Source organism: Musa acuminata, chromosome BXJ3-3 (assembly GCF_036884655.1).
Source record: "Musa acuminata AAA Group cultivar baxijiao chromosome BXJ3-3, Cavendish_Baxijiao_AAA, whole genome shotgun sequence".
NCBI lineage: Eukaryota > Viridiplantae > Streptophyta > Magnoliopsida > Zingiberales > Musaceae > Musa > Musa acuminata.
The window spans coordinates 30,337,060-30,357,427 of record NC_088351.1 but is presented as its reverse complement, the minus strand read 5'-3'; the positions used below and the strand labels follow the sequence as shown (position 1 = coordinate 30,357,427).

Below are 20,368 nucleotides of genomic sequence, written 5' to 3'. Positions count from 1 at the left end.
CTGCTTAAGACGCGGCTAGTCAGTGTTGCCGCATCAAAGTTTGAACACATTCCGGAAAAGAAACAAAGGAGAAATGACACTCATATTACACATTCATCATCATGTAGATAGGTGTCAGTCGGTTTAACCTTAGACATACCCTATTAGAGATACAAATATTACAAAGAACAGCGATCCCCTAAGAAACTACCATAAGCTACATTATGCATAAAATGAACTCTAAATTATCCTACTCGAAAACCATCTAGAAATAGCCTTCTAAAGGTAGGTAGTTTTAAGCTATAACAGGTTATTGACTTTGCCCTCACATGAAGTCCATTGGATCATTTGGGGAATGAACACTGACTGACTGACCGTTCGAAGAACTTTGTGCCTGAGATGGATGCAGATGATGAGCTTGGCGTCCGCTTGGGGGAGGCGATTGCTGCGGGTGATAGTAGTTTGATACAGACTGCCGAAGGCCTCCATTAAAAGGATTTCCATTTGCATTCGGAAGTTGTCCGGTTGCTATCTTAAGCCGCTGCACTTCTTCTCTCAAAGCCTCGTTCAGAGCTAAAAGAAGAGAGAAGGTAATGATCAGCAACATCATGCATCAAGACTCAGCCTTCAATTAGTAACTTCAAGCAGCAGATATCAAGTCGGCAATCTAGCTCAGGAACCCCGGAGCCACAAGATCAATAGGAAACTCCCCTTCTCAGAAAATCTTACTTTAAAGAGGGAAGTAAAGCTGCCAATCCTTTGCCATCTCAAGCCAAACTAGTGCACCCATTGAAGTGGCATATCTATAACAAAGTAACCTTTTATAGATCTCGGAAAGTTTTCCTAAGTTTGTGTAAATCACAAAAGATCCCAGGAATTTTTGCAACCTACACAATTGATATAAAAGCCTATCTGCATCAGTACCCCATGATATCCCAATAGGATAAGGATATTTGAAGCAAATTGCATTAGTACCCTCCAAAGTTAGATTCATACAGAAGATGGTTTCAATAACAAGATGGGTGCAAAATGATCTTGTAGCTCGGGGACGAGGGCAACCAAAGTTTAACTAGAGTAAGCATCGGGCAAATACAGCAGTATACGACCAAAGTTTCAATAACAACATTTTTTTTTTACTTTTTCTTATCGTTGTATCGTCCAACTATACCACTGTACTGTACCAGTTGACATGTGCCAGTCCAATAAGATTCCAATGTTATTATCGATAATTAAACCCTTACTGTAACAGCCATAGATGGATTGTGAAAGTAAGGCCTCCGACTTATATAAACATAGTTTACAAGGGTATACAGATTGATACTTTGGAGGGGTATGTATGATTACTCAATTCTTGAAAGGGCATATATGCGTGCGCACACACACACACACATAAAAAGAATATTCAGAACAAACGTTGATTAAAGATAGAGTTGCTAGGCCTCTCTAGGAACAAGCTTGGTGTCGGCATGAACACTATGAAGAGCAGCACAGATAGGTGTAGGTCTAGAAGAGGGAGCGAGAAAAAAGAGATGGGGAGATGAGGCAAGCTATTATAGGCTATAAGGTTTACTAATTTAAGATGCATGTTATAATATAAATTATTATTTTGCATTTATCGAACTTATATGCGAGTTGGCTATTTGCATTTTATTAGGTTGATGTCAAGCTAGCTTGCGTCGTGCCTAGCGTTAACCTATGGGTTCTAGGATGCTGGGAATAAGAATAATGGTTGAGAAATAAGGATATTCTCACCTAATTATCTAGATTGATTCATTAACTATGCATGCACAAGGCTGTTGCACTTGTGTTGTCAGCTTTATCTGGCTACTATGACATGCTTGATCCATGTAAGTAATATCATATGGGTAGCTGAACCGAAATGTAGGCAGTGACATTTTTTTTGTAGAGTTAATCTGTGGCACACTCATGGTGCTACCAAAGAAATAAGTTCCTAGAACTTGGTATTGATCTTCTCAGCCAAGAAAACATCTGATGCGTGCTTTGCTTGTATTAAATTTTGAACAGTATAAAGATATAGCTGGAGCTAGTTGCAATTCTGGATAGAATATATTATAGCTTCTGCTCACTCATCAATATATCTAGCCAAGGAACTCTTGTCGTCATCTTAAGCTCGAAATGCACTAACAGAATGCTCACTAATAACTCAGCTTAAATTAACAAACACTAGTTGGTGTATTGTTGAACACATACCATCTCTGAGTTGAGCCTGTTGCTCCATAGCTTGCAAGCGCAACTTGAGTTCTCTATTCTCGGCAGTCAAATCTGTAGTATCTCTCTGCAGTACAAAGGAATCAGACATCAAATCACTGTCCTTTCAAATACAATGGAAGATACTCATCAACAGAGACTTTCCAACAACAAATCAATGGTTAAAAAGAAAGCCTGTTAGTTTTGATATTGAGGAAAGAGCCTTAAGGAATGTGGTGCAATAAATGATACTGATGGAAGATGAGAAACACGAGAATAAATAATTTAGAGAACTAAATTCTCATGAATGCTAAATTGAAGCAAAGCCAAGTGCAGAACATGACCCATTTATACAGTCCAGTGCTATACATTCCTACTTGATTGAGCAATACTGTATGATTTCAATGCTCGGCTGCTAATTAGATCAAGTTCATGCTTGTGGACACAGAACTGTAACCATATAAGGTCAATCCTCAGCCATTACACCCCGCAATGTTATGAGACTCATTTCTTCATTTATTGAAAATAGTCAGTGAAAATGATCACCATTTACATTGTGATTCTCAACATCAAAATCAAGTTTAAAATCAAGTGTTATCTACAGACCACAAATCCTATATCAACAAAAAACAAAGAGAAAGAAAAGATTTCTGAAATGAGTGAGATTCAAAAGAGTCATGCAAAAGGGAAGAACAAGACCTTGCAAAAGATAAAACTTAAGTTAAGCCGTTAGGTTGCAGTTGTGCTTGAGTCAGGAATTCCATATGAAACCACAACATGATCACACATACACACTCGAGCAACAATAATTATGAAACACGTCTCAGAAAATCTTGTTCGCAAAAATAATACGAGTTCGGTGGATATGCCCAAAACTGCCTAAACAATGTGCAGTATGCATATGCTTGAATAGGATAGTTACTGACATCAGTCAGTACATTGCAAGGAGATCAAGCAAGATTAAAGTACACCAGCAACTAAATTATTTCACCAGGAGCAACATCAATCCAGATCAGCTTATGTTGATTTAAACAAAGAAATCAATGGCAGCACCAAACTCATGTCAGACACCAAACAACAAAGAACAGCAGAGGCCAGTCAAAAATATGCACCTGAAGAAGAGTGAGCTGTGCAGAGAGAGTGGTTGCCTCAGTCTGAAGTGTTTGCACCTTCCGCTCGAGTTCGTTTGTGTAACGAATTTTCCTCTCCTTGGATCGAGCAGCAGATTGCCTGTTTGCAAGAATCCTACAGCAAGAAATAGGTGGAACTCAAAAATCTCAGCTAGTTTTGCAATATCTTGTATAAGATTAAAGCTAAATTGAGCGTCATTTAACATACTAAACGAAGTGGCAAGTCGAAAAGAAGCATTGGACAACATTAAATTCAGAAACAGAGGTAAAAAAAATAAAAGGAAAAAGAGTAATTTTTCTACAAGAACTGAGTAACATGGAACACATGCAAGGGGAAATGAGGGAAATGAACCGGAAACTTCTGCAAAGAACATTTATGAGCCTAAATTCAAGCAAAATTGGGAAGGGGAAAACCAAGTTCTTGCAAGAAATAAAGGGGGCAAAAGAGTTAGAGGGAGAAAAGATCAAGCCTTTTCGCTCTCTTGGGATCCAGCAGCGACAATTCCGCCAGCTTATCAGCCGTCATGGCCTTCTTCGCGTAATCCGACAGCGACGCCCCCGATTCGCCCTCGAACGACGAGATCGACCCGTCCATCGAGCCGCTCCGCCGGTGGTGCCCCCTTCTCTCCTGCGCCCCTCCGCCGCCGCCGCCGTCTCCGGCCGCTGCGCCCGCCTGGAACCCCAACCCGTCGAAGAACGCGGCGTCTAGCGACAGGCTCCTGAGATGGGCCCCGGAGACGGGCCTCCCCGCCGTTGCCGGGTCCGACACCCCGGGCGTCTCGGCCACGAGCGTCCCGCAGCCGCCTACGTCGCCGGCGGAGACGCTGTTGTCGGAGAGCGAAGGGAAGTCGATGTCGAAGTCGGGGTCGGGGTCGAAGAGGATGTCGTCAGGGAGGCGTACGAAGGTCTCGGACTGGGACCGCCGGTGCGCGCCTCCGCCGCCACCACCGCCGCCGCCGCGCGGGTTCGGCGGCGGGATCTGCCCGAACCTGCGGGCTGTGGGCGGCGCCATCGGCTCCATCGCTCGCTCCCACGTCTCGAGCGGCGGATACGATATGCCAAGACGCGACGGACCGCGGAATCGTGTGGTGGACTCCAAGGACGAGAGAGAGAGAGCGGGGGGGGGTGGGGGGTGGACTGAGAGGGGGAGGAGGCGCGGCCGTTCAAGGAGAACCCAAGCACTGAGCTCGCAGTGCCCTGCGAACGCATGAGCTGGGCGAATAATTCCACTCCAGTACTTCTCCCACCGTTAATGACTCACCTGCCTTCCACCTACCTGCCCTTCGACCGAGGAAACAACCGGTCCCTCGAGGGTCCCGCACTTGACATCGCCCCGGCCGTGGCGATTGGTGAGACAGCGGTGCAGGTACGGACACGGGTAAACCAACAGCGCGTCGTGAGAATGTTGTGGGTCAGAAACCCACGTCGAACTTGTCGAGCCGGGACGCACGGCGGTGTCTCCGTGTCCTCCTTCTCAGCCGTCCGATCGTCGAACGGACGGTCACCGAGGCGGGGCGGAAGACACGTCAGGGGAAGGCGGGCGTGCCTGCGTCGTGTCGAGGGGACCGACGTGCAGGTGAGTTAAGACCGAGAATACGAATCAATTATGGAGCGTACGATCTGGATCGGACGGGCACGGATGAGGGAAGCGCGTGAGAGGAGGCACTCCATGTGAGACTCCGTTTGACCCGGCGCAGGCCATCCGTGTTGTTCTGTAGCCGTCGCAGGAAGCTTCACCGGCATTTGATATCGATTGATGTGCCCCCAAATCATACCTCTAATTTTGCTCCAAAATAGAGATCGAGATATTATGATTTTTGGAATAAGAAAGTTATGGTTAAAGAGACATTTTACATCGATGCCGAATCTTCTCATTTTGATGGATATCTTTGTGCTAATCAGATCAAAGACACTAATACCATTTTTAGAAATGGAGATAGAGATAGAGAGAGAGAGAGAGAGAGAGAGAGAGAGAGGAGTAATAGAATCTAAGATAAGTGCTTAAAAAAAAATATATATATATAAATTTTTAGTCCCTTTTGTTGTTTATTTATTAAGAAAATTACCTCATTATGAAAAAAAGTGAGATGCAAAATGAAAAGAGAGCTAAGAATAATATGATATTATTAAGAATTGAAATAATTTGGTGACACATTAGACTTAAAAGTTTAAGCTTTTGAGTTAGATTAGTATTTATATATATTAGCCTTAATTTTACTAAGACTCGTCTTTTATAAAATTTATAAGATAATATCAAATAAGAAAAAAAATATTCATGCGTAAAATAAAAAAATAACGAAAATACTGATGGTGGTAACAAGCAAATATTTAGATAATATAAAATTATCGATTAAACGATGATATCGTAGATCGAATCAGATATCGATATGTCGATATAGGTTCAAAATAAAAAAAAATTATCCTCAAATTTCTTACGAGATTTTTCATATATACAAATTGGAAAATCAATGTGCACTTAACATCCGTTTCGTATCGTATCAAATTATTATGTCGATATAACTTTTACTTCTCGAAAAACAAAAATATCAAGAATAATTTTACATTACTAAAGACTGAAATAATACATTTGGTCTGTTGCTTAACTTTCTGAACAGGAAGGTTCAGCCTCATCTCTTCGAAATCACATAGATCTCTCAATAACTTTGGCAAAGGTTGATGTCACCATCAAAGTTGCAGTCCAATGAGGATTAGGGTATCTTAGGAAAACCTTTGGCCTGAGCACAGCTGCCACTAGTCTCCTTAAAAGCAGCCCTACTTTGCTGTTCATTTATTTATGTCAAAGCTTTCTGACCACATCAACTGTTCCATGCTACTACTGTCCTTTTCAAAGCTTCCCCAACCATTTGTCTTAATTTACAAGGCAAAAAAATTACCCAAACCATTTGTCTTAATTTACAAGGCAAAAAAATTACCCATTTATCTATTTATTCCATCCAAAGACTATGATTTTTATATTTATAAATTCTAGTTTTTATGGATTTTACGACTCGAAACCAATTTTGATTCTTATTAGACGTTATCGTAAGCCCGATATCACGAAATGATTATCTTGTAAATTATGTTGAGAATATACCTAATAATAATCATTTTTTATGCTTAAGTTAATATCAAAAAATTAGTTTCTCATATGTAAATTAGCATATTTGAAGCCTTTTTATAAAGCTGCTATGTTAGTGATGAAATGAGAGTATACACCAAACCCTAACTTAGGAAGATTTATTGGAGGTACAGTCAAATAGTCTAATAAATTGTGACGTCAGCCTGACGTCGTTGGCGGCGTCACGTTAGGTCCCACCGAAATAAGCCCCCACCTAACTGGGCCTGTTGGCGACCGCACGATGGGCGTGCGATTGCGATTCGTCGGAACCCCGTCGGTGCGGTCCGCCGCGATGATTAGCTCTCCGTCTCCCGCTTTCCCCTTCCCGTCGTTCCACCGAAAGACGCCGTGTTTCTTCGGCGACGCTGCCGCGGTGTCGAGCGTGTCCCCCAGAAAGAAAGGCGCAACCCGGATTCGCTCGCGTCGCAAAGCAGTTAAGTTCGTCCTTTCCGCCGTTTCCGGATGGTTTGTTGGGTTTTCTTGGTGCGGTGATCTGGGGTCGGGCCTAGGGGTTCCCATTTGGTATCTGCTTCTGAGATCGGGAAATGAGAGTTTGTGGCGGTTGCGATCGATTTCTTGCCTCGTCTTGCATAAAGTTGGGATTTTTCTGCATTTGCTGAGCCCTGGGCTCTCATACTCGCTGTATAGGTTAAACATTTGAAGGGGGGTAAGGTTGGTTATCTTTGAGATGGTGGGATTGATGTGAAGAAACCGGTAGGAGCCGCAAGGAAGATGGAAACCTTGTGTGATTCCTCCTGAGTCTCAAGGATAACAAGGAAGAATTTGGACAGTAGTCACTGGATACTCTTACTTCTGAAAGACGCCAAATGGAGGGAAAATTACCTGCTGGAAGCATGATGACCGGAGCTTCTTATGGTGCAATAAGTTTGCAAGGAAAGATGCACATGCGCCAAGCCTCGATGATCCACCCACGGATGTGTGATGCATTCCCTGTACCGGGAAACTAGTTTCAGGATTCTGACCATCAAGAGGGGATTTCCATCATGGAGTACAATAAAGAAGAGCATGCAAGGGCCTCGGTGAGAGATGACGACGAGCCAAGCTAGACCGAGGATGGAGTTGATGCTCAAAATGAGGCTGGCGAAGGGAAAAAGGGCTCTCCTTGGCTGCGAATGAAGTGGACTGATGCGATGGTTCGGCTTTTGATAACTGTGGTTTCTTACGTAGGAGAAGACAATGCTTCTGAGAGCAGTGGGAGGAGGAAGTATGTCATATTGCAGAAAAAGGGGAAGCAGAAGGCCATATCGAAAGCTATGGCTGAAAGGGGGTGTTATGTATCACCTCAGCAATGTGAGGATAAGTTTAATGACCTGAACAAGAGATACAAGAAGCTAACGGATATCCTTGGGAGGGGAACATCTTGTAGGGTTGTGGAGAATCCGGCGCTTTTGGACCATATCAGTAATGTCTCTGAGAAGATGAAGGATGATGTCTGGAAGATTTTGAGCTCAAAACATCTTTTCTATGAGGAGATGTGCTCCTATCATAATTGTAACCGGTTGAATTTACCTGCCGACCCTGCACTTCAACGACCGTTGCAGTTGGCACTTAGAAGGAGAGGCGAGCATGATGCAAGGAGGGACTCACACGAAGATGTTGATGAAGATGATCAAAGTGCTGATAGTGACGATGAGGAAGGTGATGCTGAAGAGCATAATACCTTGCACGGTGATTTGGTGGCATCATGCTTTCCAAAAAGGATGAAGAATGGGGTGAGCCATGAAGATGTGGTTTCTGGAAACCACCCAGGCCCACAAAATTGTATCATGACCCTTCAACCTCAAGGTTTGTCGATAGATATGAACAGAGTATTTTCAGAAGGATCCAATACAACAGCATTGGGTCAACTCTTATCCGCTTCAATTAGAGGAGAAGAGATTGCAAATTCAAGCTCAAATGCTGGAGCTTGAGAAGCAATGTTACAAGTGGCATAGGTTTAGTAAGAAGAAAGACAGAGAACTAAACATGATGAGGATGGAAAATGAGCGGATGAAGCTTGAGAATGAACACATGAGCCTTGAACTAAGGCAGAAGGAAATAGAGTTGGATCTTACTTCAAAAAGAATTAGGTGATGCAAGATTATTTGAAGGAAGCTGTGGAATTTTGGCTGCAAAATTGTAAATTTTTCTGATTCAAGAAAGGAGCTGATGCTCGAGTTTTCATTTGGTGTTTTTGCTAGTAAATATTTCGAGGCATTTGATAACGTCTCTTAGAAACAAGAGAGAATACTGGGTCCTATGTGCGTGTCATTTAGATGACTAATAAAGTTATTAGTTTAGTTGACCTTCTTTTTTGTCAATTTCTTCTTTTATCTGCCCTTTCTATAGGTCATGTTGTGGCCTTACATGTCGTCATGTTGGATTCTGTATTCTGGACTCGGTTTGCTTTTCATTCTTCTCCGACAATGTTATCTTTGACTAGTTTGCTATTGTCAAGTTACATGGTCAGAAGCAGTAAAGAGGTATCTGCTAATAATACTCATGGATTCCCCTTATTCTGGACCTTGTAGAATTCTCTCATTATACTTTGATCAGGAGAAACTGATGCGGTTTTTGTCGGTCACTGTCATTATGTTCAACATTTAACATTTGGTAAGGAAATTTAGAAGCAACTCCTCTGGAGGACTTTGTTTCATGAAAAGAGGTTCATGTATGTAATTTAACATCTTTTGATCCATCTTGTTGATTTCATGCCAATTTCAAGCATCGTTATGTTCAGGTCTGGTTTCTTTCAAATTGATCACATTGGTGCTGTGGATCAGCCGTATAAACTATGTTTGTTTTTACCTGATCTGAAGGGAGATGACAAGTGCTACCACAATCTATATTAATAGGTTTTATGAGTAAGCTGAGCTCTCTCCAATATTTTAGATATAAAATTTTTTATTCTATAATCTGAGACTATAAATTGATTTGAGCATCCAAAATATTACAGTAACAAATTCAAATGCTTGACTAAAAGGTTTTTTCCTGTCTAATTTAGTCGGTAAAAACTTCTGACGGATGTCAGAATCTCACATTTCTTATAATGTATAATTTAATCTATTTTACTCCATCTAACATGAATAATTTTCTCGTCTTCCTGTTCTTTCTATCACAACCAAACAACACGAACACGGAGAAAGAAAAAAAGTAAAAAAGCAAGACAAGTATAGCTACTTGAAAGAAAGAAATGTGGTAATTTATTCCCAACATTAAAAATGTAAAAAACACACATAAGCTCGTATTTTTTTGCAACTATAATAATTTTAAAAAATACGAGAAAAAAAACAAGAGAAATAGTAGCGTACGAGTCATTTGTCGATCACGTCGGATGTCTTCAAACTCGGTGCAATTCGTGAGCACCGCTGGTTCCGCATTCTATATTTGAGTTCCTTCTGCGCTGCAGAGCAAACGTCGGAAGAGCAAACACCTGCGGCGCAGAACACATGTCGGAGTAACAGCGCCAGCTCGCGCCTCGGGACCCTTCCTTCTCCTGCTTCGTTATATGCCAGTGGCCCCTTTCCGCTTCTGTTCCCCTCCCTCTCGAACCAGGGCCGGATCAAGAGAGCGAGAGAGAGGCAGAGCCATGGGAGCGTGCGCGTCGAAGCCCATGGCGCAAGGCGACACCCCGCTGCCGCTGGAGCAGCTGCCGCCCTCTTCGCAGGATCCCAAGGTGGTGCACTCCCCCAAGGAGGAGGAGAAGGACGAGGAGGTCGTGGTGGCGGCCTCCGAGCAGGAGGTCGAACACGAGGCGCCGGATGAGAGCCACCTGAAATCCCTCGACGACCAGTTCAAGGTGCCATCTTTATAGCTTGTAGTAATGCTACTTTGGAAACAGCTGCACGAGGACAACCATATGCATTAGCAACCACACGCTAGGCAACTAAATTGCAAGTTGCTAGTTGATGGCAATGTTTCAGTCTCTGCGTTCATCATATATATATACATATATCGTGTGCCAAAATGGTATTGGCACGCCATTGTTCCTTGACATGGCAATCTCATAGAGGTAGGCAAGCTAGATTGAACTTTAACTCATGTTAATTTGAAGTTCATTGGAACTGATCCTGCAGAACGAAGAGCCTTCTGAATCCATCAAAACCGGCGACAATGTCGTGTTAGAGACTGTTGCACCAGAGACCGTGGAAGCGAAGGAAGAAGTGATTGAGCACAAAGCAGTGGATGGAGCAGTATCTCATGAAACAGATGTGATTGAGCACAAAGCAGTGGATGGAGCAGTACCTCATGATGAAGCAGTGTCTCATGAAACACATGTGATCGAGCACAAAGCAGTGGATGAAGCAGTACCTCATGATGAAGCAGTATCTCATGAAACACATGTGATCGAGCACAAAGCAGTGGATGAAGCAGTACCTCATGATGAAGCAGTATCTCATGAAACACATGTGATCGAGCACAAAGCAGTGGATGAAGCAGTACCTCAAGAAACACGTGTGATTGAGCACAATGCAGTGGATGAAGCAGTACCTCTCGAAATAGAACAAGTGATTGAGCACAAAGCAACAGACGAAGCAGCACCTCTTGAAACAGAAGAAGCGATTAAGCACAAAGCAACGGACGAAGCAATACCTCATGAAACAGAAGTGATTGAGCACAAAACAACGGATGAAGCAGTACCTCATGAAACAGAAGAACAACCTACCAAAGTCTCCAACACTGAAGCTGATGAAGCCATCTCAAATGCCACACCGAAGGAGACCTCTGTTCCTTCTCTGGCAACAAATACTGAAGTGAGTGGTGCAAATGCAGAACCAGTGAAACCAGAAGTAAAAGCCCCAGTCAAGACTGATAAGGCAGAGTCAGCAGAATCTAACTCCCAAGAAAGTCCAGCTGCCCAAGAGAAGAAAGGAGATGTGTTTCATGCCCTGTTCACTGCATACAACAATCTGCTAAACAAGTCTTAATCGCAAACACGGCAGATCCGATGGAACATTCGCGCTTGTATAATGTTATCCAATTATATCTGATGAAACATATATCCAATTATAGTGCCATCACCATGATCCGATGGAACATTTGCACTTGTATAATGTTATCCAATTATATCTGATGAAACATATATCCAATTATAGTGCCATGATCCGATGGAACGTTTGTGCTTGTATAGTGTTATCTCATTACATTTGATGAACCTTCAGTTGTATCCTCTGATCTTGAGAGCATCATAAAGGTATTCTTTCATCGTCTAATGTAAAAGACTTCTTGGAAGCAGTAAGATGTAACCTGTTGTGTTCTTCTCCACATTCCTGGCTGAGAATGATCGAACTCCTTTAAGAATTTGTACAGGGTTTGGATGTGTTCTTCCGTCGACTTCTTTCATGGCAAAAGATGGATGCTGTAACTTTTGGATACTATGATTCTTAGTTATGGCAAGCTTCATATTGTCATACCAAAATCATGTTGTCTGCAGTTATGGTCTGATGTATCTCTTACCTGATCAGATCACTGCAGTTTGAATCAGATGGCATGTGGTCACAGACTGTGTAGTATGCTTTACTTGGCTGTATCATCACTGTAACTCCAAGTCCATCTATATCTCTTGCCATCTTCACAAGACTTGGCATGAGAAAATATTCACAAATGCCAATCCAAATCAACCATAGTTGAAGTGGTCATTGTCTGAGTTAACCAATTCAACATCTCATGGATATGCTTCACTGAAGGATGAGAGACATCCCCTTGATAGAAAGCCTGCAATCTCCCCTTCACATCTATCCAACTGCATCCTGGTGTCTTCACCATTTCCAATTCTTTCATCCTCACTCTCACTTTAGCAACACAATCCAGTCGACCAACTGCTTCATATATGCCACAGAGAGCCACATAGTTGCTAGGATTCCTAGCTTCCAAATCAAAAAGCCTGAAGGCAGCAATCTCTCCAACCTCCACATTTTTATGCACCACACAAGCACCCAGCAGTGCTCCCCAAACACTAGCAGTCGGCTCCATCGGCATCCTGTGTATCATCTCCAGAGCTTCTTCAACATTCCCTGAACGACCAATAAGATCAACCAGACATGCATAGTGCTCGATGCTTGGCTCCACCTCGTGAACTCCCCGTATCGAGTCGAAGATCCTCCGGCCCTCTTCAACAAGGCCTGAGTGGCTACAGCTAGACAGGACTGAAGTGAACGTTATATGATTCGGCTTCATCCCTTGTGCTAGCATTTCTTCAAACAGTGCCAGTGACTTGTTTCTTTCACCATGAACTCCATAGCAAGAGATCAAAGTTGACCATGTCACTATGTTCTTCTGCTCGCCCATGCTTGAGAAAACTTTGCACGAGTCATTCTCACATCCACACTTAGCATACATATCAATCAAAGAATTACCTACAGCAACGTTGGAATCAAATAAGCAGCACCGAACAGCTCGCCCATGAACCTCCTGCCCTCTTCTTAAGTCTCCTTCCCGACCACATGCATTCAGGACACTCGGAATGGCCCTGAAGTCCTGCTCTTCGACCTCCCATTGCGACCTCCGGAAAAGGTCCAACGCTTGAGCTGAGCACCCAACCCTTGCATACCCCGAAATAATAGAATTCCACATAACGATATCCCTATTAGGCATTGTCTCAAATAAGTAGAGAGCATCATCCAGGCTCCCACATTTCGCATACATATCCAAGATGGAGCTCCTAACGATGACATTCTCCTCGTGCCCAAGGCATACAGCCCAGTTGTGGAATGTCATTCCGCGAAAGGAGTCTCCGATGGCGGCGGAGGCCTTGAGAAGGGAAGGCAACGTGAAGTGGTCGGGGCGAAGGCCAGAGTGTAGGAGCGAGCGGGGAAGCGAGAGTGCATCATCAAAGAGGGAGGCCTGGACGTAGGCAGAGAGGAGGATGTTCCAAGAATGCATGTTCCGGTGGCGCATTCGATCGAACACCTGGCGGGCGAGAGGGAGATTGGAGCAGCGAGCGTACATGAGCGTGAGGTCGGTCTCAAGGGTGACATGCGGAAGGAGGCCATGAGCCAGGACTTGGGCGTGGGCTTGTTGGCCAGCACGCAACGCAGATAAGGATGCGCAGCTTCGCAAGCGTGAGGAGAGAGATGTTGCGAGGCTAATGGAAGCGTAGGTCATCTCAAGGTCTACTTTCGGCGTCGTGGACACCATTTTTCAGAAACATAAGAAGGGAACCATATAAACAATTGAAACAATAGCACATTCTACAATGTAAACCAACACCATAACTGCAATCCGGTGCGAAGCCTAACGGCGCCTTCGACTCCTCACGAGTTGGACGGCAAGCGCCACCAGCGACAACATGAAAGCAAAGACCGCCAGAGAAGGAGGCGGCGCTCCTCCTCCTTCTTTAGCCCTCTCCCTTCTCTTTCTCTTACCCTTCGATCCGTTCTCTCTCTCTTTCTCTCCTGTATCACCTGGCGAGCTCTCTTCTCCCTCGCCTTCGTCTGGGGCTTCGATCGGCTTATCCGTCTGCGGGCCTTCGTCAGCTGCTTCCTCTGCTTTGTCGCCGGATCGACGGGGAATTTGATCTGAAATCTCGCCGGGTTTTGTCTTGTCTTCGGGGTGGTGGATATCTTCTCCATCCGGTTCAGGTACTGCTCTGTCCTCTTGTTGCTCCAAGTCATGCGCTTGGTCTTCTTGTTCAGTTTGGTGATGTGGATCCGTCTGCTGTTCCTCGGGTTGGTGGAGATCTCCTTCCGATTGAGGTGCTTCGAACGATTCAGGTACTGCTCTGTCTTCTTGTCGCTCCGGTTCATGCGCCTTGTCTTCTTGTTCCGTTTGGTGATCTGGATACGTCTGCTGTCCCTTGGGTTGGTGGAGATCTCGATCCGCTTCAGCCGCTTCAAGCAAGTCGGGCACTTCGTCTTCATCTTCTTCTCGTTCTGGACCGCTCGTCTTCTCGATTGTATCTTCTTGTCCCGCTCCGTTGATTGGTGCCGGTGCTGCGGAAGGAGGGGGCTCTCCATGCAGATCTGGTGCTTCCATCTCGATCGAGGGCTTTTGAGGTTGATCAGGTACCTTTCTTCGCTCTTCTTCTTCAAAGTCTTTTTCTTTAGGTGTTTTGATCTCTGCTTCCATGTGCTTTGGTTCTCGATCTCCATTACGGTCCGTTCCTGAGCTTTCTGCTCCATTCTGGTCCAATTTCTCTTCGGCCCCTTCTCTTCTGATTAGATCCTCTTCTTTTCCTTGTTTGGTTTCTTCTTCTTCTTCCGCCTTTGGTGGTTTTGCATCATCAATCGTGGCTCTCGCTTCGTTTGCTTCTGCATGACCATGAGGTCGGTCCATAGAAATCACTTCGTCTCCTTCAAGCTTCTGTTCCCTTGGAGCTTCTCCTCCTTGAACTTCTCGGATTGCGATTCCAGCGGCATTACCTCTAACAGATTTGGGCATCAAAATCACCAGAATGTCTCCTTCCTCGTAAAAACCAGCATCGATCTGATCCAACGCCACGCCATTCGGGATGCGAAACACCTTCCGAAACGGGTTAATCTCGAACTCATTCCTCAACCGCAGTCGTCTTCCAACCACCGTCTCAACGGCGGATTTGTCCCCTCCTCCGCTGATGCTAATCTCCGTTCCCTCTTCATTCACCGACACCTCGATCTTCTCCCGCACCAATCCTGCTGCATCACATCGTCGCTAAGAAATCTGCGATAACCAAAAATAACCCATATGATCGGATGTGCCATACCTGGAAGGTGAGCGAGGAGGACGAAGACGGCCTCCGTCTCGGTGGAGGCAAACGCGAGATTCCTAGTGGCTCCCGTCACACTCAGGTCCAATTCTAGCTCCATAATCCTATATTTCTGGACATAGTATTACTGGAATAAATGTAGCTATAAGCGTCTTCCGTCGCAAGTATGCGTTTCTTCGTCCCTTGACGGAGGAGATGCTGAAAACGACAGAGAAGGTGGTGGAGGGAGGTTTGGGTGGTGAAGCTTTTGCGACCTTTGGAAGTTTACGGTTGCGTGGGCAGAAAGCTCATTAACAGAGTACGAGTACACGAGCGATTGAACACTTGTGTTTCAGAAGACTTACATCACAAGCAAAGGAAACACAAGCAGAGACTTTATTAGTTAATATCAATCATATTGATCAAGCAATTTCGTGAATCTTAAACACACGCACACAAACGAAGGCCTTCACGCGGTCCAGAACCACGTGCTTCGATTATTACCAACATTGGAAGGTCACCATGAACCCGAACAATCCATGCAGGGTCTGCACCGTCTTAGAAGAAATGGTGGTGCTTCTTCCCATGAGCCTCCTCGGCCTGCTCCTTGGCTTCCTTCCTCTCGTGGTGCTCGTGGGCGGCGTACCCTCCGCTGCCCACTGCCATTGCCTTGCCGATCTCCGCCTCCATCTTGTGCCTACGAGCGTGCTCTGGGTCCTTCTCAACCTTGTGCTTCTCATGCTGTGGTCACCATTATTGTGATTGATACAAGCACCAGCATATTTTGATATTGAAAGCCAAAACCCATCTTATACCGTAAGCACTATGCAAAATGTTAATTATTATCCGATGGCCTCGCTAACTATGCTAGATTATATAGGATTTTTTTTGTTTTAAGGAGATAATCCCAAGTCTCAGGGTTCATCATTTTTACCTAATCTCTCAAGGTGCGGATAAACAGTGCAAGTCTTGTAAGATCTGACACACAATAATGAGGATACCTCCGCGAAGGCACCGGCGGCGAGGGCGCCCATCTCGCCGAGGTGCTCCCTGTGCTTGTGTTGCTTCTCCTCTTTCCTGTACTCGTAGCCACCGTCGTTGGTGACCACCTCGGTGGTCTTCACGTAACCAGTCGTGTGCCCGTCTTTGCCGGTGGAGCCGGTCTCGGTGTAGACCACCTCGTCGGCGGGATTCGCCTCCTTGTGGTGGTGGATGAGGTGGTGGTGGTGCTGGTGGTGCTGCTCAGCCATTAGTCACAAAAGGAACACAGAATGCTTTGAAGGGGTGAAGAATTTTATAGGAGAACGCAGCCAACTATTTTCACGGCGCGATCACGGATCAAGTTGACTATTTCAGAATATGAGAAAATGATTAACTAAACTACCAGCGTAGATGATCTAGAGGGAGAAAATATGAATCTCAAGAACCCCGATAGTTGAAGGAAGTTTGGAATTGAATCTTCAAGGACGCGGCAGCACCTCAAGAACTCTAAGCACGACGAGGCCACGGAACAGCCTGGTTCCGAGGGTACGTGTAGCTCCCTTCTTTAAGATTGACAACAACAGAACAAAGGAGATATAAGAGGTTGTTTGATGATCACCCTCTAACACTCATGTTAGTGAGGGGGATTAGGAGAGCTAAAGCTTCTATTATCGATTTGAGAGTCAGAAGTTTAAATTTACGTGGTTGTAGGAACCATATTTTCTTGGTTGTCATATTGAATCTCAACAGTTTTGATGAGATCATACGGTCAATGGAACCCTTAATTGTGCCTTGTACAGTGGCTGGAAAGTGTCACCTGATGGAAACTGACATCCAGCTAAAGAATGGCGTCTGGCAGATACTGATGCTTTCTTTTTTTTAGATGTAGATACTAATTCTTGGTAGGGGAGTATTGTTTGATGAATGATTGTGATGAGAATGCATCCCACGAAAGGGACGTCTGTCCAGGAGACAATTGGTCTTTTATCCCATATCACATGCTCGGATGATCGTCACTTTGACGTCATGTTAGAAAACTCTAGGGGAAGTACAAACGGGATCTCATCCAGGTGGAAGCATCGATGTGGAGCAGTCGATTCGGTGATCAGTTGTCTTGATGCGGGCATATTTTTCCCTGGCCACGTATCTAACTGGGTATGATCCGTATGGCTACACGTTGGCTCGTTGGTGTCTGCACGGCCTTCGAAGCCCTACGACCTCTCCATCTCTCCACTGCAGCGTTAGCCGCGCTGTTCTCCACGACCGAGGAAACTAGAGATCGTGTGTTGACCGAGTCCCTCCCACTGTGCACGACCACGTTGCAGCTTCCCTGGCCTTTTACCAAGTCGGTGGTCGTCGCAAAAAAAGTCCAACCAACCATCTTAAGCAACCTCAACAATAATATATATACATATATATATATATATATATATATATATATATATATATATTAGACACCAAGGTGTCTCCATTTCCGTCACAAAACCCTACGATGATGCAAGAGGCAATAAGAAACTATATAATACACGCCCCACTGCACAACAAAATACACACGCACGCCAATACGTCATGTTCACCGTCCTTGTACCTGATCACAACTTGGCGTAGTCTCACATTTAGTGGATTTTGAGTTTGATTCGAGAGTTGTGTTTCGAGCATCGGAGTCTATATCATGAATCATGCCTGGCATCCAAAGGACTAGTGGAATGAGACTTGGTGTGTAATACGTCGCCCTCTTCGTGCCTTAATCGTTAGGTCACAGTGATAGGTAGGCATACCCAATACGAAGACATTGCTCTCTCCTCGATGAAGCTGCGGATACAAGGAAATACATATCAGCGGATAACGAAAGCTGATGCTATTTCTGTCGCTTTCATTTCTCAATCTATCGAAGGTCAATTAACACAGTAGAATTGAAGTCAGGGTTCCTATAATTCAATCTATCGAAGAAGAATCAATCTTCTTTTCATTTCAATTTCTAACGACGAAGACAGAAACAGAAATGGGAGCAAAATAAGAAACAAATATAACTAAATTTGTATAGATCGTGTGTGAATCCTAAAGAACAAAAGGAGGACTGAACTGAACAGAGGAAGGCAGGTTCTGTCGAGCTCCATGAGTGTTGTGTTAACCCGACGAAGATGGCGGATCGCGGCTGGATTCCGTCCATGGTGGATGTTGGAAGAAGTCGATCTGTTGCGGCATTTCTAGAGAATAGAACAGAGGAGGAAATGGTGGAGGAGGAGGAGGAGGAGGAACTGCAAACGGGGATGGATTAGATGAAGGCAATGAATGGGAGGAGGCCAAGGAAGCAGCAGAAGCCGCGGAATACATCATTGGATCCAAGAGAGAAGCGAGAGGCATCGTCTGGTACTCCCCTGCGCCTTGCAGCAGCCTCGCGTAGGCCAAGGAGTCACTCGCGGCGGCGGCGACGGCGACGGCTGTGGCTCCGTGACCGACGAACGGGAGGGACTCCAGCGGCACTGCGGGAGCGGCGGAGTCCGGCGCCCGGACGGACGGAGCGACCGGCGGCGCTTGCCGATGGCGGGCCTCGTCCGGGAAGTTGAGTTTGGCTCGGCTTCCTCGGAAGCGGAGGGCGGCCTCGTCGTAGGCCCGGGCGGCCGCCTCGGCGGTGTTGAAGGTGCCGAGCCAGACGCGGGCGGCCTTGTGGGGGTCTCTTATCTCCGCCGCCCATTTGCCCCACGGGCGTTGCCGCACTCCTCTGTATCTTCTTCTCGCTCCTGCTTGCTCTGTTCCTCCGGTGGTCGAACGGGTAGCCGTTTCTGTTGCGGCAGCAGCTGCTGCTGATGCAGTTTGTTCCGTTGCTACACAAAGCGAACAGAAATGGAAATTAGAGACGCAATATATACGTAGATTTGAGTTGAGTTGGGAGAAGCTGCCATGAAGCAGTGAAGAAGAAGAAGAAGAAGAAGAAGACGACGATAAAGAGCCTCCGGATACACTGAGAAAAGCGATCGAATCACCTGCCGGAGTCGATGATGACTCCCCGAACTCCCCGACAGTTCTGCGGAGCTTGGCCACATCCTCAAGCTTGAAGTCGTCGCTCCCCCTCTTTTGCCCGCCCCGATCGCCCCACGACGGTGGCGAGGACGTCGGAAACATGCACGAGGTTGACTCAGATATATCAGTCGCCGCATCGGTGCCACGGTCTCCCGCGAGCACGTGCGCTAGCGCTGACACCATCACCCCCATCTCGTACTCCTCGAACGACGATGTCATGCTCGTTGCCACCGCCGACGGCACTACCACCTCATCGCCGCCGCCATCTCCGCCGTCGGGATGGATGAACTTGCCGGCTGAGTCTCGTGTAAGGTTAGCCACCTCGAAGCGCACGTTCTCTCCGCCTCCTCAGAGTGGGGTTGAACAATTCGTCGAATACTCGAACGGCGAGGGAACGGGACGCGTATATATATAGATGTGCGCCGCCATAGGAGCAGTTCCTCGTAAGCTTTGCATGGGTCTTTTTGTGAGCATCCCTCGTCTCCCACCATCCAGAGATCTCCGACAGAATCCCTGTCTACATACGCAGTTCATGCAAATGTACTCAGAGGTGTGACTCTGTTCATCACAACAGGTTGGTCAACCAAAACCGCAGCAGTCAACCATATTACACAGAGCGGCGCTCCCACGTACTCACTGAGTCGGTTCTCCATGAGATGGTCGTTGTTCGAAGCAGAAGAGGTAGATAAGGTCGAAGGACACCGGGAAGCAAAGTCGTGCCCGGATTCGTTGGTTTGGCCGCTTCACGGACCATCGAATCCGCGAGTCCGCGTTCATTGTTTCCGGTCCGCTCCATCGGCCATTGTCGACCCTAAACGGAGAAAGTGGCCGAGGATGATGACGACGATGACGAAGGGAACACCGACATGAGTCGTGTACAGCGTCGTCGTTGTCTTCGCTGCGTTCGTCTCCTTCCTTTTCATTCCATGTTTCCGTTGCCGACCTCACGATTCGGGGGATTGGATTCTATGAGCTCTAAGTTTAGGTTGAACCCAACATTCGCAGACTGTGCGCTGCCGACTACCAAATCCACGTGTCATTCTCCTTCATCGTTATTATATTTTTTTTCATCTGCTTTTTATTTTTAATATTTTATTACAAACAAATTAGATTTATAGTGTTCCCTAACTCCGTATTGCTAGCTAAACAAGATTCCTCCTACACTAGCAGTTCTTTTCTTGAGTGACCTTTTGGAAGACAGAGAAAGGGCAATCAAGAATTGGGAGACACGAAGGTAGGGATCACTAAGGTTCTTTCCTACCATGTTCT

The 20,368-nt window shown here is 45.6% G+C and overlaps 5 protein-coding genes, 1 long non-coding RNA gene and 1 pseudogene across 9 annotated transcripts; 2 read left to right on the top strand and 5 right to left on the bottom strand.

The window, feature by feature from the left end:
- Positions 1-54: 54 nt before the first annotated feature.
- On the bottom strand, positions 55-4,460 carry LOC135632618 (transcription factor VIP1-like). Its single transcript, XM_065141247.1, has 4 exons — positions 3,788-4,460; positions 3,300-3,432; positions 2,191-2,275; positions 55-552 (listed from the first exon to the last, which is right to left on the bottom strand). Exons 1-4 carry the CDS (start codon positions 4,336-4,338, stop codon positions 305-307), a joined length of 1,017 nt encoding a protein of 338 aa, XP_064997319.1. The 5' UTR covers positions 4,339-4,460; the 3' UTR covers positions 55-304.
- Positions 4,461-6,507: 2,047 nt separating this feature from the next.
- LOC135632616 (uncharacterized) lies at positions 6,508-8,740 on the top strand (annotated as a pseudogene).
- An 875-nt stretch (positions 8,741-9,615) lies between these two features.
- Positions 9,616-13,691, bottom strand: LOC135584354 (pentatricopeptide repeat-containing protein At5g04780, mitochondrial-like). Of its 3 annotated transcripts, XM_065141244.1 has the most exons (3): positions 11,893-13,691; positions 11,077-11,794; positions 10,912-10,979 (listed from the first exon to the last, which is right to left on the bottom strand). In XM_065141244.1, the coding sequence occupies exon 1, from the start codon at positions 13,570-13,572 to the stop codon at positions 12,034-12,036; it is 1,539 nt and encodes a 512-aa protein (XP_064997316.1). In that variant the 5' UTR covers positions 13,573-13,691; the 3' UTR covers positions 10,912-10,979; positions 11,077-11,794; positions 11,893-12,033. The 3 variants fall into 3 exon arrangements, with proteins under 3 accessions (XP_064997314.1, XP_064997316.1, XP_064997315.1); XM_065141242.1 differs by having other exon boundaries at positions 9,616-10,979; positions 11,077-13,691; XM_065141243.1 differs by having other exon boundaries at positions 11,102-13,691.
- On the bottom strand, positions 13,572-15,242 carry LOC135632615 (uncharacterized). The gene is made up of 2 exons (XM_065141245.1): positions 15,116-15,242; positions 13,572-15,044 (listed from the first exon to the last, which is right to left on the bottom strand). Exons 1-2 carry the CDS (start codon positions 15,216-15,218, stop codon positions 13,669-13,671), a joined length of 1,479 nt encoding a protein of 492 aa, XP_064997317.1. The 5' UTR covers positions 15,219-15,242; the 3' UTR covers positions 13,572-13,668.
- Positions 14,009-15,942, top strand: LOC135632620 (uncharacterized). 2 transcript variants are annotated; one of them, XR_010494723.1, is made up of 3 exons: positions 14,009-14,147; positions 14,245-15,200; positions 15,643-15,942. It is a non-coding gene; the product is annotated as an uncharacterized LOC135632620 (long non-coding RNA). The 2 variants fall into 2 exon arrangements; XR_010494722.1 differs by having other exon boundaries at positions 14,245-15,942.
- On the bottom strand, positions 15,469-16,347 carry LOC103979395 (abscisic stress-ripening protein 5). The gene is made up of 2 exons (XM_009395528.3): positions 16,099-16,347; positions 15,469-15,838 (listed from the first exon to the last, which is right to left on the bottom strand). Exons 1-2 carry the CDS (start codon positions 16,345-16,347, stop codon positions 15,656-15,658), a joined length of 432 nt encoding a protein of 143 aa, XP_009393803.2. The 3' UTR covers positions 15,469-15,655.
- Positions 16,348-16,965: 618 nt separating this feature from the next.
- On the bottom strand, positions 16,966-19,628 carry LOC135632617 (ethylene-responsive transcription factor ERF110-like). Its single transcript, XM_065141246.1, has 2 exons — positions 19,063-19,628; positions 16,966-18,903 (listed from the first exon to the last, which is right to left on the bottom strand). Exons 1-2 carry the CDS (start codon positions 19,316-19,318, stop codon positions 18,206-18,208), a joined length of 954 nt encoding a protein of 317 aa, XP_064997318.1. The 5' UTR covers positions 19,319-19,628; the 3' UTR covers positions 16,966-18,205.
- Positions 19,629-20,368: the final 740 nt, after the last annotated feature.